This window comes from Triticum urartu, chromosome 6A, assembly GCF_056163025.1.
Source record: "Triticum urartu cultivar PI428250 chromosome 6A, HENAU_Tu73, whole genome shotgun sequence".
NCBI lineage: Eukaryota > Viridiplantae > Streptophyta > Magnoliopsida > Poales > Poaceae > Triticum > Triticum urartu.
The window spans coordinates 508,412,179-508,429,135 of NC_141878.1; the positions used below are offsets into that span (position 1 = coordinate 508,412,179).

General features: G+C 52.1%; 2 protein-coding genes across 4 annotated transcripts; one reads left to right on the top strand and one right to left on the bottom strand.

Annotated features, from left to right (window-relative positions):
- Positions 1-3,183: 3,183 nt before the first annotated feature.
- On the bottom strand, positions 3,184-13,828 carry LOC125514471 (benzaldehyde dehydrogenase, mitochondrial). 3 transcript variants are annotated; one of them, XM_087528527.1, is made up of 10 exons: positions 13,528-13,828; positions 12,549-12,695; positions 12,305-12,447; positions 11,754-12,227; positions 11,498-11,671; positions 11,269-11,406; positions 11,044-11,181; positions 10,896-10,957; positions 9,828-9,834; positions 3,184-3,450 (listed from the first exon to the last, which is right to left on the bottom strand). In XM_087528527.1, exons 1-10 carry the CDS (start codon positions 13,610-13,612, stop codon positions 3,184-3,186), a joined length of 1,635 nt encoding a protein of 544 aa, XP_087384653.1. In that variant the 5' UTR covers positions 13,613-13,828. The 3 variants fall into 3 exon arrangements, with proteins under 3 accessions (XP_087384653.1, XP_048535769.2, XP_048535768.2); XM_048679812.2 differs by lacking the exons at positions 3,184-3,450; positions 9,828-9,834 and adding an exon at positions 6,386-6,579 and having other exon boundaries at positions 13,528-13,823; XM_048679811.2 differs by lacking the exons at positions 3,184-3,450; positions 9,828-9,834 and adding an exon at positions 10,367-10,810 and having other exon boundaries at positions 13,528-13,824.
- LOC147965957 (serine/threonine-protein phosphatase 7 long form homolog) lies at positions 3,917-6,156 on the top strand. Its single transcript, XM_087528528.1, has 4 exons — positions 3,917-4,347; positions 4,438-5,058; positions 5,145-5,396; positions 5,476-6,156. Exons 1-4 carry the CDS (start codon positions 4,279-4,281, stop codon positions 5,698-5,700), a joined length of 1,167 nt encoding a protein of 388 aa, XP_087384654.1. The 5' UTR covers positions 3,917-4,278; the 3' UTR covers positions 5,701-6,156.
- Positions 13,829-16,957: the final 3,129 nt, after the last annotated feature.

Below are 16,957 nucleotides of genomic sequence, written 5' to 3' on the forward strand. Positions count from 1 at the left end.
AGCCGCCGCCAAGCCCTAATCTCTCTAGGGAGGGCTGATCTGGAATCCGTTCGGAGCTCCGGAGAGGAGGATTCTTCGCCGTCGTCATCATCAACCATCCTCCATCACCAATTTCATGATGCTCACTGCCGTGCGTGAGTAATTGCATCGTAGGCTTGCTGGACGGTGATGGGTTGGATGAGATTTATCATGTAATCGAGTTAGTTTTGTTAGGGTTTGATCCCTAGTATCCACTATGTTCTGAGATTGATGTTGCTATGACTTTGCTATGCTTAATGCTTGTCACTAGGGCCCGAGTGCCATGATTTCAGATCTGAACCTATTATATTTTCATGAATATATGTGAGTTCTAGATCCCATCTTGCAAGTCTATAGTCACTTACTATGTGTTATGATCCGGCAACCCCGAAGTGACAATAATCGGGACCACTCCCGGTGATGACCATAGTTTGAGGAGTTCATGTATTCACTATGTGTTAATGCTTTGTTCCGGTTCTCTATTAAAAGGAGGCCTTAATATCCCTTAGTTTCCAATAGGACCCCGTTGCCACGGGAGGGTAGGACAAAAGATGTCATGCAAGTTCTTTTCCATAAGCACGTATGACTATTTACGGAATACATGCCTACATTATATTGATGAACTGGAACTAGTTCTGTGTCACCCTATGTTATGACTGTTACATGATGAACCACATCCGGCATAATTATCCATCATTTATCCGGTGCCTACGAGTTTTCCATATACTGGTTTACGCTTATTTACTTTTCCGTTGCTACTGTTACAATCACTACAAAAATACCAAAAACATTACTTTTGATGTCTTTATTTTGTTACCGTTATCACCACTATCATATTACTTTGCTACTAAACACTTTGCTGCAGATACTAAGTTTCCAGGTGTGGTTGAATTGATAACTCAGCTGCTAATACTTGAGAATATTCTTTGGCTCCCCTTGTGTCGAATCAAAAAATTTGGGTTGAATACTCTACCCTCGAAAACTGTTGTGATCCCCTATACTTGTGGGTTATCAGGGCGCCTGTCATCCTGCTGTCGAGGCACATACGACCCGCTCCTCGGGAAAGGGGTGGGCACTCGACGTCGATCGTCACGATCGTACTGATTACGCCGATCCCCACGTCCCTCACGCCTCGGGGGCGATCTTGGGCTATGAGCCGACTGGACTGTGTCTGCAGCAATGGATCTGCTATGAATCCTGTTCCGCGACTGAGAAACAGCGGAGTTCTGGTCTCCTGCTGCCCGGAGTAACGCTCTGATCTGCAACAAGCCTCTGCCGGCCTCCGACTGGGAAGGCTGAATCGACTCTGTTATACGGGCTGCAGCTGCTAAATTCTGAATCGGAGTTCGATATACCTGCGGGGGCGGAAAGAGCTGACGTCGACTGGATTCTGGAACCCGTTGTCGCGCACGCTCGTCGAGTGCTCGCTGGAGGTTCTCCAGTCGAATGCGCTCGGCCAAGTTTGCCAGGCGCGCGTCCTACAAGGCATGAGCCTCGGGGGTTTCTCCAACGATAGGAGTGTGCAGTGCATCCATGTTCCGGCGACGAAGTTCTTCTCTCTACAGCGACGTGAAAGGCTCGGGGAGATATTTCTCATGGGGATGCGACGGGTCGCCTCCACCCGCGCCTCCGTCGGTGCGGGGAAAACCGGGAGGACTGGGCGGTCCATCGACCATCAGAACCTCCGCCGCCGGATCACTGCTGTCGCACTCGGATGCGGTCTCTGCAGAGCCAGTCGACAGGTCGAACAGGCCGTAGAGGGATTCGTCGAGTTCGATCTCCGCGACTTGAGGGGTGGCCGACTGGCGTGCCACCGCGTGTCTCACCCACCGCTGAAGTCTCGACCGACCGGAGCGCTTACGCCGGCGGGAAACGGGGAGGGAGGACAACACATGAACCGACCGATAATGGGTCGACGGTTGCCGCAAGAGGACGCCGCGGACGCACGTGCGAAAGTGCGTTGCCCCGCGGACAGGGAGTGCGTCCACATCGAGCGGAGCCTCCTGAAGCCAAGCGGACTCGTCGGCGATGAACGTGAGCGCGCCGAGACGGATCTCGCGGCCCTCCACCAAAACTCCGCCAGAAACCATAGTGATTTGGATCGAAAAAGATCGCAACTCCTCCAACAAATCGCTAAAACACCGGCCCCACGGTGGGCGCCAACTGTCGTGGTTCTAAGTCTGACAGTAATGTAGGGGGCTAGGTATGTAGAGGCAAGGTCTTAGCTATGGAGTAGTTGTAACCACACGAGGTTTACGAGTTCAGGCCCTTCTCGGAGGAAGTAATAGCCCTACGTCTCGGAGCCCGGAGGCGGTCGACTGGATTATGCGTGTATGAATTACAGGGGTACGAACCCTTTACACTGAGGAGGGGGGGTGGCTTATATAGAGTTCGCCGGACCCCTCCGGCCCTCAGTTGTGCAGGGTTTTAAATACATTAAGGTCAAGCGTTACTGGTAACGCCCCTAATAAAGTGCTATGATGACCATAAAAGCTACTTAATAACCGACCGTTAGCGTGCGGAGTGCCTTTAGGTCTCCTGGCCGTCGAGTGGTTTGGTCTTGGTCAAGTGATTGCTTCTTGGTCGAGCGTCTTCGAGTCTGTCAAGTGGAACACCTCCAAATCGATTGAAAAGTGATTTCTTCTAGAGATGTCCTTGGGTAGGGCAGTTGGGACAGGTCCATGACCCTACCCTAGGTACATAGCTTCATCAGCGCCACCATGCGCTGTCGTAGAACTGGCATGTGCTTCCTAGTTCTTCGGGGTAGTCAACTGACAAAGCTCGTCACTTACTCCCATGTATAGCAAATTTGTTTTTGAAAGATCATTTAGGCGAGCTTCATCGATTTAGTAGAAAGCAAGCGGGAAACAATGGGGATCAAGTGATCATGGGCACAAGGAAAGTATAGCAAATTTAGGCCGGCTTCACTGTATAGCAAATTTGAACTAGCTAGACGGCAAGTATATCAATGCCATCCAAGATAAGATCTGCACGGGCCACCGATCAGGTCAAAAGCGGGCAGCGCCAAAACAAATTTGAACTAAGCCAGAAGCTGACGACACCGTTTATTCAAAGGCAGGCTTAAGTTAAGAGTTCGCCGGCCTTGTTGCCGGTGTCCTTCCCACCTCCTATGGTATTGCCGGAGGACGACGGTACGTTTCGCCGCTACAACCAAGCCGGGTCCCTGAGGGGCGCGACGACGGCCTTGGTCTGGAGGTAGTTGCCGAGGCTATAGGCGCCCTTCTCCCACCCCACGCCGCTCATCTTGTACCCGCCGAAGGGGATGGCCGCGTCGAACACGTCGTAGCAGTTGACCCACACCGTCCCCGCCCTCAGCGCCCGCGCTACCGCGTTCGCCGTGTCCAGGCTCCTCGTGAACACCCCCGCCGCCAGCCCGTAGTGCGTCGCGTTCGCCCTCCTCGGCAATTTTGACTATTTTGACCTGTGGACGAAATCAATTCACAAAATGAACTGCCCGTGAAACTATTTCACAGCACTGACCCTTTTGTGTGGCGCCCGCCACGCAGGCGTCACACTCTACGGTGCAGCGCCTAGCTCGGGGGCGTTGCACACCAGTCCACCGTGGCAGCCCTTGGGCCCGCACCCAGCAGTGCAGCGCCTCAGAGCTAGGCGCTGCACCGTAATGTGCAGCGCCCGGCCCGCAGGCGCTGCACTGTGACTTAGATGCCAGCCGCCCACTGCCCCCCCACCCCACCCATTCGTTCCAGAGGAGTTACAGAACAGGCGGCCGGCGGCTTCCTCCTCTCCCCCTCTCAATCCCCTCTTAAAAAATCATCAAATCTGACGATTTGGCCCGTGGATTCCTTCACCAATCCATCCTAGAAGGTACTTTTCTCCGATCCCCTTCTTTCTATCCATAGAATGTATGCTATTTCGGAGATTTGATGAACCCTTGTTTGAATCTTGTGTGTATTAGATTTAGGGAATTTTTGTTTGAATCTTGCATGTATTCGATTTGGGGAACCCTTGTTAGACTAGAATGTGGTTTGGATACATAGGTTGACATGTTATTTATATAGTTTGGATACATAGGTTGACATTTTATTTATATGGAAAAGATATTTGTATTGAATCTTGCATGAGGTAGGCTTAGTTTAGTTTATTGAAATTACATTTGTATTGGCAAGAATGGTTTGGATACATATGCTTTGTATTTTGCATCTAGTAGGCGTACTTTAGTTTATTTGTATTGAAAAGATAATCGTGTTGACAAGAAAGCTTTCTTTCAAAATTGTTAGGATGGTTTGGCTTCTCGATGATCACTGGGACAAACAACACCGGTCGTACGCTATGGCGGTGGAGCAGCGGGTAATAATGAAAGTGGCCTGTTTTATGAATTTCGTATTTATTTCAAACACAAATGCCCCATATGTAATGTTATGAATTGTTTGTTTGTAGGCGCTTGCACCTTTGAAGCTTCGTTCTCACGGGGTCACCCTTGGGTGGATGCGCTATGATGAGCGATACACATCGTATGTAAGGGAGACAGGACTTCTCCCTTTCATTCATATGGTCAGACGGTCGATGCCACCCAACAATGCTCCAGCACTCACCGCGCTTATTGATCATTGGCGGCCGGAGACACATAGTTTCCATCTACGGACCGGGGAGATGACAGTGACGCTCCAGGATATTGCTATGATCACCGGTCTTCCTATCGATGGGAATCCTCTATGTATGAGCACCGACTCCAATGGGTGGCGCGCGCAGATGCATGCCCTTATCGGTATGGTTCCTCCGGAGCCTCCGGAACCAGCAGCAGAAAACAAGAAGAAGGAAAGAGTCGCAGCCGGTGCTACTTTCACGTGGATTACTGAGCACTTTGGTACTTGCCCACCGGAAGCTGATGAGGACACGGTCAAGATATATGCTCGTGTCTACATGTGGTATGTGATATCCAGGACTATGTTTGCTGATGGCACAGGCAACAATGCTCCATGGATGTGGCTGAAGGCGTTGACCGTCTTCGATAGCAAATGGAGTTGGGGTTCGGCGACACTGGCTTACTTGTATAGACAGGTATGAAGTTGTTTCTTTTTCACTTCATTGCTACATTATGAATGCGATCTTGCTCTTAATTGAACCATGTTCTCTTTTATGTGTAGTTGGACGAAGCCTGTTGTAGGTCATCTGGAGGTATTGGTGGTTGTTTGCTCGCACTTTCCATATGGAGCTGGGAGCGTTTGCCGGTTGGACGTCCGAAGAAGGTGAAGTACGATGATTGGGACGACAAAGGCGACCTACTACGGCTACCCACTTGGGCTTACAAGTGGGATGTGATAAATGAGACGACAGATGATCCCTCGGTCATGTACAAGTTGTACCAGAGTGAGCTTGACGCGATCACGCCTGAGCAGGTGAATTGACATGGCATAAGTGATTATGATGCTTCTATTGCAACTCGATATCAATTTTGCATTCTATCCCATTTTGCAGGTGATATGGGAGCCGTATGGAACAGGAGATAGTTTTGGTGACCCTTTAGAGTTCAGGCTGAATTCGATGTGCACTAGGGATAGGGATCTCTGGCGTATGCGGTGCCCACTCATATGCAACTGGGCGGTTGAGCTTCACCTCCCACATCGAGTGCGCCGTCAGTTTGGTTTGTTCCAGGCACATCCGCCGGAGTGGGAGGACACGGACAAGTTGCTACACGCGTAAGATATAATTAACCTTGAGTACTTAGCAGCTTCTCGGCGGTTTCGATGCTACTAATATTATGTTTCTAACTTGCAGGTTGGATAGGAAAAGGCAGCGGAAGATTAAGGATTGGGCCAAGCATCACAGAAAGTATGTCGTACAGTTTGCGCTTAGTGTGGAGCAAGCTAGGGCTGGAAAAGGAGTCCAGCTTCGTGAGCACCTGTACTTAGCAAATTTTTGGCACACGCACACATATTCCGATGAGGAGAGATAGTAGCTCACGACACATAGCAAGCAAAGAACTGTGACACATAGTACTTCACGACACATAGTACTTCACGACACATACTAATTCATAATACATAGTACTTCATGACACATAGTAGATCACAACCAAATCGAAGAGGAGAGATAGTAGTTCATGACACATAGTAGTTCACAACCAAATCGAAGAGGAGAGATAGTAGTTCATGACATAGCTCTATTGCGTAGAGCAAGGCCCCTTTCCCTTCTTCTTCTTCTTCTCTTCTTCCTCTTCCTCCTCCCTTTTCCTTATGAGGTGGGCCTCCTTAACCACCCTCTCCATGAATATCTTTTCCTCCCTCTCTTTTTTTTCAGCTGCAATTGCCCAAAGCTTTATGGTTCCTTCTTCAAAATCCTTTAGACGCTTCTTCTGTGCCTCCTCACATTTCCTCACCAATGCTTGCTCCCTAGCGCGCATCGCATTTGACGCTCTCTCTTCTTCCTTCCTCTTCTCCTCAAGCTCCTCTTCCTTTTTCTTCTTTAGCTTGGCTGCATCCTCCTCTCTAAGCTTCTTCGCAGCCTTCTTCCACCATCCCGCCATCTCATCTTCGCCATCCTCCTTCATTGTTGGTTTGTTGGGTTGGGAAGCCGCCATACCTACAATGAGTGAAACATAATGGTTAGTAAAGACAATACAAACAAATGGAACATATGAAAAAAAATAACATATGGAAAACAAGAACATTTGAAACATTATAGTTAGTGAGCAACATACGGAAATGGTCCATCGAGGTATCCAAACATTCCTCTATAACGACCTTGCCCTTGTCCATCACCACGGCCAAGTCCATCACCAAGGCCAAGACCATCACCACGGCCAAGACCACCACCACGGCCTAGACTACCACCACCACGGCCTCTTGTAAGTCCTAGTTGCCGACCTCTTTGTTGCCTAGATCCTCTTTGACTAACACTTGGTTGGCTTGGCACTTGTTGGCTACCACTTGGTTGGGGCTCCCACTTGGTTGCCTTGGCACTTGGTGGCTACCACTAGGTTGGCTCCCACTTGGTTGCCTTGGCACTTGGTGGCTACCACTAGGTTGGCTCCCACTTGGTTGCCTTGGCACTTGTTGGCTACCACTAGGTTGGCTCCCACTTGGTTGCCTTGGCACTTGTTGGCTACCACTAGGTTGGCTCCCACTTGGTTGCCTCGGCACTTGTTGGCTACCACGTTGTTGCCTTCGCACTTGTTGGCTACCTCTTGGTTGGCTTGGCACTTGTTGGCTACCACTTGGTTGGCTCCCTTGTGTAGCTCCTTGTTGGCTAGTGCTTGCATCATTTTTCTTGGACCTTTTCCTTGGTTTCATACATTTTCTTTTGTTGTGGCCATGACCTTTGCATTCCCCACAACGGGAGCTCTCACGAGGCTCTTGGAATTGATCGTTTCCCGCTTCGCGGCGGCCACCATGGCCCCATCCGTCCATGTCGCCTCTAAAATGCTTTGTTTTACGTCTACCACGTTTAACAACCTTCAACTCCGGATCCGGCCATATTTGAACTCCATGATACTCCGGCCATTGTGATTGATCAAAGTATGGGTGAAAGCGGGGAGCCCATGTTTTCTTGACCGTCATGATTGAGAACTCCAACTCCCTCACGGTGCGTGGGTGATTGATGTCCACATTTCTAACGCGACCGGCGGTATACAAATGTGAGCATGGGAGATGAAGCAACAATGGCCTCCCGCAAGAGCAATCACATTGTGTTAACGACACCTTGAAAGCCCGACCTCCATGTTGCCGGCCATCGTTTGTGGTTCCTCCTGGCTCTTTCACTTCATACTTCCACTCTTCGTTGTCATATAATATAGCTTCTTCTGAGTCCGCCTTTCGTGATTGAAATTCTAACCATTCATCAACCTTGGGTGGGAACTTGTACTTGTACTTGCGCGGGTTCTCACCCGCTATCTGTGCATCAGTTTCCATTGAGTACTTTAGAAAGTACGCATTCATCTTGTCAAATGTGTATTGAACTATTGCCGTCACAGGTAATCCACGTGCACCTTTGAGCACCCTATTGAAGCATTCGGCCATATTGCTTGTCATTTGACCGTATCTTCGGCCATCTTCATCAAAAGCACGTGCCCACTTGTTCCGGTGGGGAATGTGCCTATTCATAAAGTCTTGACCCCCGTGATCAAGTTTTTTGTGTGCGAGCAATTTGTTCAACAAAGTGGCGAACCGCTTCTCGGAGAAAGCAAGACAACAATCTTGAAGATCATCGGCCAACTCCTTAAGGCCACATGCCCTATAGAAGTTCGAACAAAAGTGCCTCGTGCACCATCGATGGTGCAATGGAGCATGCCCGGAAATGTCAATCTCCACTGCGTTAAGAATTCCTGCATGCCGATCCGACATGACACAAATTTTCCTTTGAGCAGGTAACACCTTCGTCCTCAAAAGACGCATAAACCACTCCCAGTTGTCATTGTTCTCCGCCTCAACCAAAGCAAATGCCAATGGCAACACCCGGTTATTGGCATCACTTGCTATCGCAACCAACAAGGTGCCCTTGTATTGTCCGGTCAAGAACGTGCCATCAATGGAGATGACCGGCCTACAGTGTTCGAAAGCCCTCACGCATTGCTCGAACGCCCAAAATGCACGGCCAAATACTCGGACTTTCTTTCCTTCATAAACCGTTGTTTGGTGCCCATGAGGCTCGACAACATGAACCATGCCCGGGTTTGTGGCGGCCATGGCTAACAACAACCTAGGGATTCGGTTGTATGCTTCCTCCCAAGTACCATACAACATCTTAAATGCGGCTTGCTTCGCCTTCCATGCCTTGCCGTACTTCACCTTGTAATGAAATATGGCTTTCACAAGGTCAATGACATGTTGGACGCTCATTGTTGGAAGTGTGGATATTGAGTTGGAGAGCCTGTAAGCGATGAACTCAGACGTGAGTTGTCTGTGGTCTTGGGACACAATCTTGCCATCCACCCTTTTGCCTCGGCACATGTGAGTTGGCACACAACTCACTACGTGCCAAGCGGGACCTCCTTTCCATGGTCTTGCACGCACAATCCACGGACATATTTCATCTTCACATGCACATGCAACCGTGTAGCGCACATTGACGTCCGAATGCACCACCTTGTGTGGACGATAATGCGTAACTGAGTAGTTGTCGAGCCACATCTTCAATTCCAAGAAGGTTTAGAACTTACTCCCTTTACCAATTCGGTTCTTGTCGTCTCCCAAATCACGGTGAGAGCTTGGCCTAACCCCAAGAGATATAGATTTGCCACCATCCACAACGGCTTCATCCGCGAGACTAACATCCTTGAACAATGGTGTCTTGTGATCCCGACCGAATACCTTCTCGAAAGCTTCGGCCTCCTTCACCGTGAACCCCTCCTCATCAACTTGTTCATCGGGACCTTCGTCATCCGAATCCGATGCATATGCACGGGAAAAAGGGATGGAATGGTCCATTGTCTCTTGCAAATGATATTTGTCAAGATCACCCACATTGTTGTCATGGATATCAACTTCATTGTCATCGTCTGCATAATCATCATTGTCCTCTTGCAAAGCTTCATCTTGGTTGTTTGTAAACGGGCTCAATGTTGGCCTCACTTCTTGGGTCAAAAGAGGTTCAACAATTTCATCTCGCTTCAACGGTGGGGGGCTACTAGCAACCAAAGGGGAGGGTTTCCGGTTCAAGTCCAAATGCAAATTTGAATCAACCTTCTTCGTTGCAAATAACTCGAGAGCCTTGTCAAGTGAATCGGCCACCGTTTCCTTGTATGCAACCCAACGTTGCTCCGAGTTGATACGCATTGTCTTCCAACGGATGTGCATTCCAAAACCTACATTATGCCTTCCCTCCAACTCAACGATATCACTAGGGTCCATCCAATTCAAATATTTCCTCACTTGTTGCAAGAGCTCCGCATAGCTAGCACTACTATCAAACAACATATCTACCTCATCCGGATCCGGTTCAATATTGCCTTTCAAGAAGGCGTCTTTGTCCCCATGATGAACAAACACACATGTTCTTCCCATCCCTATAAGCATTCAAACAACACATCGTAACATTGCTTCCACGAGTACTAATTTAAGGATTAACACGGAATACAAACCCTAATACATATATATCAAACAACAACCCTAACCCTAACCCTAACCCTAACCCTAACCCTAACCATAACCCTAACCCTAACCATAACCCTAACAATAACCCTAACCATAACCCTAGCACCAACATAAGAACACCCATAAGAATAACCCTAACATACTAACAAAGCCTAATCATAGGAAATTGGCAAACAAAGATCTCACATCTCCATGCAAATCTCTAGATCCAAACAAAACTAGGGTTTCCCAAACTAGCATTACTTGGATCAAAACAAGCGATCGGAGAAGATTACCTTGAGGGAGGGTATGACTTCGAAATCCACGGACAAATTCTTCAAATTTGCAAGTTTTGGGAGAGGATTTGAGAGGGGGAGAGAGTGGGAGAGGGGGCAAAGCTCGGGTTGGGGTGTGTGGGGTGGGGGAGTGGGGGAGGGGGGCCCAGCCGCTGGATAAGTCACAGTGCAGCGCCCGAACGCTAGGCGCTGCACATTACATGTGTGGCGCCTAGCTCTGAGGCGCTGCACTGCTGGGTGCGGGCCCAAGGGCTGCCACGGTGGACTGGCGTGCAACGCCCGCGAGCTAGGCGCTGCACCGTAGGGTGTGGCGCCTGCGTGGCGGGCGCTACACAAAAAGGTCAGTGCTGTGAAATAGTTTCACGGGCAGTTCATTTTGTGAATTGATTTCGTCCACAGGTCAAAATAGTCAAAATTGCCGCCCTCCTCACCACCTCCCCCACCTCCCTGCACACCAGAACCCCACCTTGCACCGTCAGTCAATGGTGGTCACAATGTTTGGTACTTCTACTTAGCAGCTAGCTGGCGGTACCTGAACTTGAGGATGGACTGGATGGGCCCGAATATCTCCTCCTGAGCGATCTTCATCTCGTCCTGTGACAACGAAACGGACGCAGAATTGATCAGCACCGAAAGTATGTGTGTGGTGAGAAGCGGCACATCTGAAAAACGTTTGTTACCTCGACGTCTGCAAAGACCGTCGGCTGGATGTAGAAGCCCCTGCTGCCTACCCTGTCGCCGCCGGTGACGAGGGTGGCGCCGCTGTCGACGCCCGACTTGACGTAGCCCAGAATCTTCTTGAACTGCTGGCCATCGATCTGATCCGCCAAAAGAGACGATTTCATCAGGATCGACACGGCTGAGATGCGTGTATCCCTGAACGTATGGGTGTGCACGTCACGTACCTGAGGTCCCTGCTCGACACCTTTCTTGAAGGGGTCGCCGACCACGCGCCTCTGAGCGCGAGCATTGGACTTCTCCACGAACTCGTCGTACACGCTCTCGTGCACGAACGTCCGAGACCCAGCGCAGCAGCATTGCCCCTGTCACGAGTGCAGACCACGGATTAGGACAGACATTTCAGACTCCTGATGTATGTTCCTATTCTTACAGTAGTTCAGATGGACAGAAGACCTGGTTAAAGAAGAGCGCGCGGTGCGCGAGCTCGACGGCCTGGTCGACATCGGCGTCGTCCATGACGATGAACGGAGACTTGCCGCCGAGCTCCAGCGTCACCGGCTTCAGGTTGCTACTCGCCGCCAGCTCCAGAATAATCTTGCCCGTGCCAGTCGATCCGGTGAACGCCAGCTATGAGCAAAATGTACATTAATGTCAGCTCTTTAATCAATCACGAAGAGGGTCGTCGAGGAAGCGCAGGATTCATGATCACCTTGTCGACGCCCATGTGGCTACACAGCGCGGCGCCGGCCGTGGGGCCGAAGCCGGGGACGACGTTGAGGACGCCGTCCGGGAGGCCGGCCTCGTGGAGGAGGCTGGCGACGTAGAGCGCGGAGAGCGGCGTCTGCTCGGCGGTCTTGAGCACGACGGCGTTGCCGCAGGCGAGCGCCGGGCCGACCTTCCAGGCGAACATGAGCAGCGGGAAGTTCCAGGGGATGATCTGGCCGGCGACGCCGATGGGCTCGCGCAGCACCTGGACGTGGTGCGGGCCGTCGGCCGGCACCACCATGCCGTGGATCTTGTCCGCCCACCCGGCGTAGTACCGCATGCAGCGCGCCGCCATGGGCACCTCCCCGCCGGCGGACTGCTCCAGCGGCTTCCCGCCGTCCCACGACTCCAGCGCCGCGATCTCGTCGTTGTGCCGCTCCATCAGGTCCGCGAACCGCAGCAGCACCCGGCACCGGTCCTGCACATGCACGCACGTACCATTCCAAGACATGAGCTATCTACGTCTGTACGTGAACGACGAATTGTGGTACGTACGTAGGCGGTCATCCTCGGCCAGGGGCCCTCGTCGAAGGCCCTGCGGGCGGCGGCGACGGCGTGGTCGATGTCCTCGGCGTCGCCCTCGGCCACGCGCGCGATGACCTCGCCGGTGCGGGGGTCCACCGTCGGGAACGTCCTTCCTGGAGAAAAACGGTGCACATTTTGGTGCGCTACGGGGAGGCAGCATATCTTCGTGGTGACCCGGTGCAGTTCATGCGATTCGAGTCATGCATGTACGTACCAGATGCTGCATCGACGAAGTTGCCGTTGATGAGGAGCTGCGTGTACTTGACCTCCACGGGTGGTTTGATCGGCTGCTCGTCGTCGGCGGCGGCCGGTGCGGTGCTGAACCTGTAAACGGCCCCGGGCAACAAGCGCCGTGCATTGTCTGTAGGCACACAAGTATTCAGATCAGAAAATTACTCCATGAAGTTACTCGAGTATTCACATCCGAAAATTAACAAGTGTGCTAGTGAATCTTTTTTTACTCCGTACTGTATAGAGATTGTTCAGGTCTTCTAGAACGTTAACATACGCATCGGTGAATCATTTCTTTTTAACTGTCACATGAGTGCACTTGAACATAAGCAACACCGTGCATGTGCATGCATCATCGAGCAACTTGCTTGTCTGTTGACGCACGGTGGGGGTGTGATCTTTCTCCCATCACAGGCATGGCACCGGAGTTGGAAACAAACAGAACGGGGGAAATGTACTGCGCGCGGCCCAACTACTTATGGCTCGTCCTAGTTTTTCGATAAGGATTGGACAGAGAGGGACCTCATCTCCAGCCCCACTTTGGGAGGAAAGCTCCAGCTAGCCTTTGGTACAAGTAACAAAACAAAGCGAAACAGAAACATGGGTCATGGTGTGGGGAAGAGAAATAGAGAACGCCAAGGAACTTCGTGAGCCAAAATGTGCAGAGATGGTCATGTGCAATCGATTCCCGCGATCATCTTGGCTCAAAGATGAACCAATCATTCCCGCAAATGACCGATGTGGCACCAACCAAAAGACAAAAAGATAATCCTAACGCGTCCGAGAATGCACTTCTCTTGACGATTAGAGAACGGTACCAGCCACGTTATGGTTCAAGCATGTCTGGTTGATTCAGTATCGTATCATGGAAAGTGAAGATGAAGCACCAACGGAGAAACAGAAATCAAGACCTAAAGCGAGGCGGTGAAGAAATCCAAGATCCAACCAGAGAACGTGGTCACCTGCTCCGAGAAGAGAGTCGGCGGGAGGCTTCGTGAGGAGGCCGCGGCGCGAGAGGAAGGAGGAAGCGGCCCTCCTTGCGGCCATGGCTAACCCTGTCACAGCAAGTGGTCTACTGCACGGGAAGTGAGGAGCAATGGAGGAGGAGTATATATTCTCCTTGCACTCTTGAGGCTAGTGGCAGTGGCCAGTATGGGAGGGTATAATGGAGATCTCCTTGCACGGTTGCACTTCTTGTGGGCATGTTCAAGAAGCAAGTGCACAAGTGCTCTTGCGCTTGGACTGCGGGTTCGGTGTGACTACTGCTGCCGTTGCTGGCGCAATAGACAAGGGAGGAGGTGAGAGCAAAAAACGCAACACCAACTGTATATGTTTTTTTTGGGTGAAATCCAACCGAGCAATGCTACACGCACGGGCTATTTTTTACTTAACTTTACGGGGGTGCTTAGCTGGGACAGGTTGATTGGAAGAAAAAGGGATGCGGGCCCACGCCCCCTAAAAATCAGGGGCGATAGAGATTAGTTAACGAAGAAGGTCAGTAAAACGTCTGTATTAGTCTGTTGGTCTAGAATTTTTGAATCCAGCCTTAGAGCAACTCTAACATCTAACAAAAATGTAGAGCTCGCTCCATGCCCAACCGCCAACACGGGATAGAAGTTTCAGTTCTTCCTCCGCACGACACGCCCTGGTTTTGAAAGCGCGTGGCGTCCCATGCACCACCGGCAGCGGGCAGCACACCATTAATGTCATGCCCGCGCCCTCAGATTCTCGACGTGGCCTGACAGATGGCCACCATGCCACATCATCTGTTGCATTGCATCTTAGCAGACCCAGAGGAGCAGCGTGAGCACGCGAGAGGCATGTGCGTAGGAACACAGGGAGACGGTCACTCATCGTCGCCTGTGATGACGACGAGGCAGGAGGGCCCGGCCACCAATTCCCGATGAGTCCTTGAGACGACCTCTCGATGGTGGTTGGGCGGCGAGGGAACCATCCAAGCATGTCGACGGTGGGGGATCCATCCAAACATGCATGTGATGAGCTGTAGAAAGATTACTGCGCTCAATGATTGTCTAGATGAGGGCCACGACTGTGGATGGTTCCAATTGATAACACCAAAAGACGTGTGGGTTTTAGGGGATGCTATTTACGCAATGAATTTTACAGGTTATCCTCCCGTGGTGACAAATTTGGCTGGTGATGCTTGATCCACCAACGACGAGGATCTTGTCGATGTGGTCATCTCAATCTTCCCCAATCTAATTTGAGCTCGATGTTGTCTACGCTGTCAGGGTGCGGACCTCCTTGCGTGATGTTCCGACGATGGGTAGCTCCTAAGCAGATGACATGGCATCCCCATTCTTGTCTCAAGCGAAAGAGAAGGAGTAGTGCAACAAAGCTTCCAAGGTTCATCTCGTGGGAGGAGGGGTATGAGGAGTTCTGATATCCAAATGAGTGCCTAAGTAGGCGGTGGTGAGCGAGGTCAATTTGCATCCTCTTGTGGAGGTCCCCACGCGGATAGGCATGGTTTAGCTGAACTACGACAAAATTTGGGCACAACTAGACGCTATCTCACAAAAATATAGTATTAAAAGTAGAAGGAGAGGTGACTTTGACTACCACGTGGCAAGTGGGAGTCCAAAACTAGTTTTAGACCAATGTTTGATTTGCAAGCATGAAGGATGAATGTATACAGAAAATAAGACGACGGACCAAATGTAAAGGCAATAACTTGAGGGATAAACAATATACTTTTCTCATAGTGGTATGATAAGAACATGCACATTGATAAGAAAGTTCGCAAAATTGTTCCATAGCATCGACATAACTCGTGAGGTAAGTCCCTCCTCCCTCCCTCCTCACCCTCCGCACCGCGGGCCGCTCCGGCCGCGGTGGCCACCTCACGCCCTAGCCTCTACCTCCGGCGGCCGGTGGATCTGCCCCTGACCATGCCGCGATGCTCCCAGGGGGGGGGCCCGGCCTCGCCGTCCACCAGCCTGGCCTGGAGCACCCCGGAGAAGGGGGAGATCTGGGATGCGTCCAGCGGTCCGTCCCAGGTGCCGGAGACCCTTATTGCCCCGTCGCCGCGGATCCGCGCATCAGCGTCGCTCTCACCGCGTGGATCTGACGCTGCTGCTGTGTTCGCCTCGGCGGACAACTCCGCGCCGCTCCATCTTGGGGGCAACCGCCTCAAATCCATTGTGGTGGTGCCTTCCCCCCAAGCTCTGCTGGCGGTTGGAGGCATTGACGGCGGCATTGAAGAAGGATGGACACTCCATCAATCCCGCAAGAGCCGGCTCGCATGCTCCGATCCAGCGGGCTCTGGCCAGGTCCAGAAGCAGCTCTCCTTCGCCCGTCACCATCGCCACGTCTCCGGTCGCGAGGCCTTTTTAAGCAGGTTCAAAGGTCTCTGCTTTTGATGCCTGAGTTCTCGCCATCGTAGAGTAGATTGTAGAGATCCCCTGTGCTGCATCATTTGCAAGCGGTAGGGGCACTACGGCTGGGAATGCCCGCAAAACCCACGCAAGAAGAGAGGAGGGGGCTCTGCTAGAGAGCGGCTCGGTGAACTCGGGCGCTCGGCCTCCCCTGCCCGCGGCCCTTCCCCACCCCAGACACCACCGTCTCCGCTGCCACCTCCGCGCCTCCTAGCCACCATGGAGCTTGCCTCGGCTGTCGACCACACCCGCCACCCGCGCAACAGCCACAAGGTCATCGCCTCCACCCCCGCGATGGAGCACCAAGTGTTCCTGCTGAACCAGCACGCCGTCGTCATCACCGCGGTCGGCACCAAGGCGCACGCCGCTAGCCCACTGTCCATTGGGCGGGCGCTGGAAAAGGAGCTGAAGGTACCGCCTCATCTGCTGCGTGTGACCGCCCACGACCCTGAAGACTTCTTCGTCTTCTTCAACCTGCCGGCGCACAAAGATCTGGCGGTGCAGCATGGTTCACTCACCGTCGATGGAGTGCCGTTTCTGCTGGAGCCCTGGCGGGAGGACGCCCACGCCGTGCACCAGAAGTGGATGCTGCACGTCCGGGTGGTCATCGAAAAGCTGCCCATGCAGCTCTGGACGCTCGAGGGTGTCATGGAGGTCCTTGGAGACAAGGTGATCATCGACCGCCTCGACAGCCGGACCTTTGAGCGCGCCGACACTAAGTTGTTCCCGTGCTGAGTCTGGGTCTGGAACCTCTCCTTCATCCCGACCAAGAGGACGATCTGGAAGCATGCGAGGGGGACGGTCCGTGTCGAAGAGATGCACGGCTACTCGCCACCGAGCCGCGTGGTAGCCCCTCCGCCGGAGCTGCTGCAGTACGATCTGCTGCTGCACGTGGATCGCGTGTAGGACTGGACGCCACTCTCGCCGCGCTCCTCGCACTCGCCGCAGAGCGACCTCCCCTCCGATGACGATGACGTTGATGACCGGCCATACCCCC

Coding starts and splice junctions, on each gene's coding strand:
- LOC147965957 (XM_087528528.1), top strand. CDS start 4,279: ATGGTTTGGCTTCTCGATGATCACTGGGACAAACAACACCGGTCGTAC. Junction 4,348..4,437: donor CTATGGCGGTGGAGCAGCGG/GTAATAATGAAA, acceptor GTTTGTTTGTAG/GCGCTTGCACCTTTGAAGCT. Junction 5,059..5,144: donor TGGCTTACTTGTATAGACAG/GTATGAAGTTGT, acceptor TTTTATGTGTAG/TTGGACGAAGCCTGTTGTAG.
- LOC125514471 (XM_087528527.1), bottom strand. CDS start 13,612: ATGGCCGCAAGGAGGGCCGCTTCCTCCTTCCTCTCGCGCCGCGGCCTC. Junction 11,182..11,268: donor GTGTCGAGCAGGGACCTCAG/GTACGTGACGTG, acceptor TTGGCGGATCAG/ATCGATGGCCAGCAGTTCAA. Junction 10,958..11,043: donor CGGTCTTTGCAGACGTCGAG/GTAACAAACGTT, acceptor TCGTTGTCACAG/GACGAGATGAAGATCGCTCA.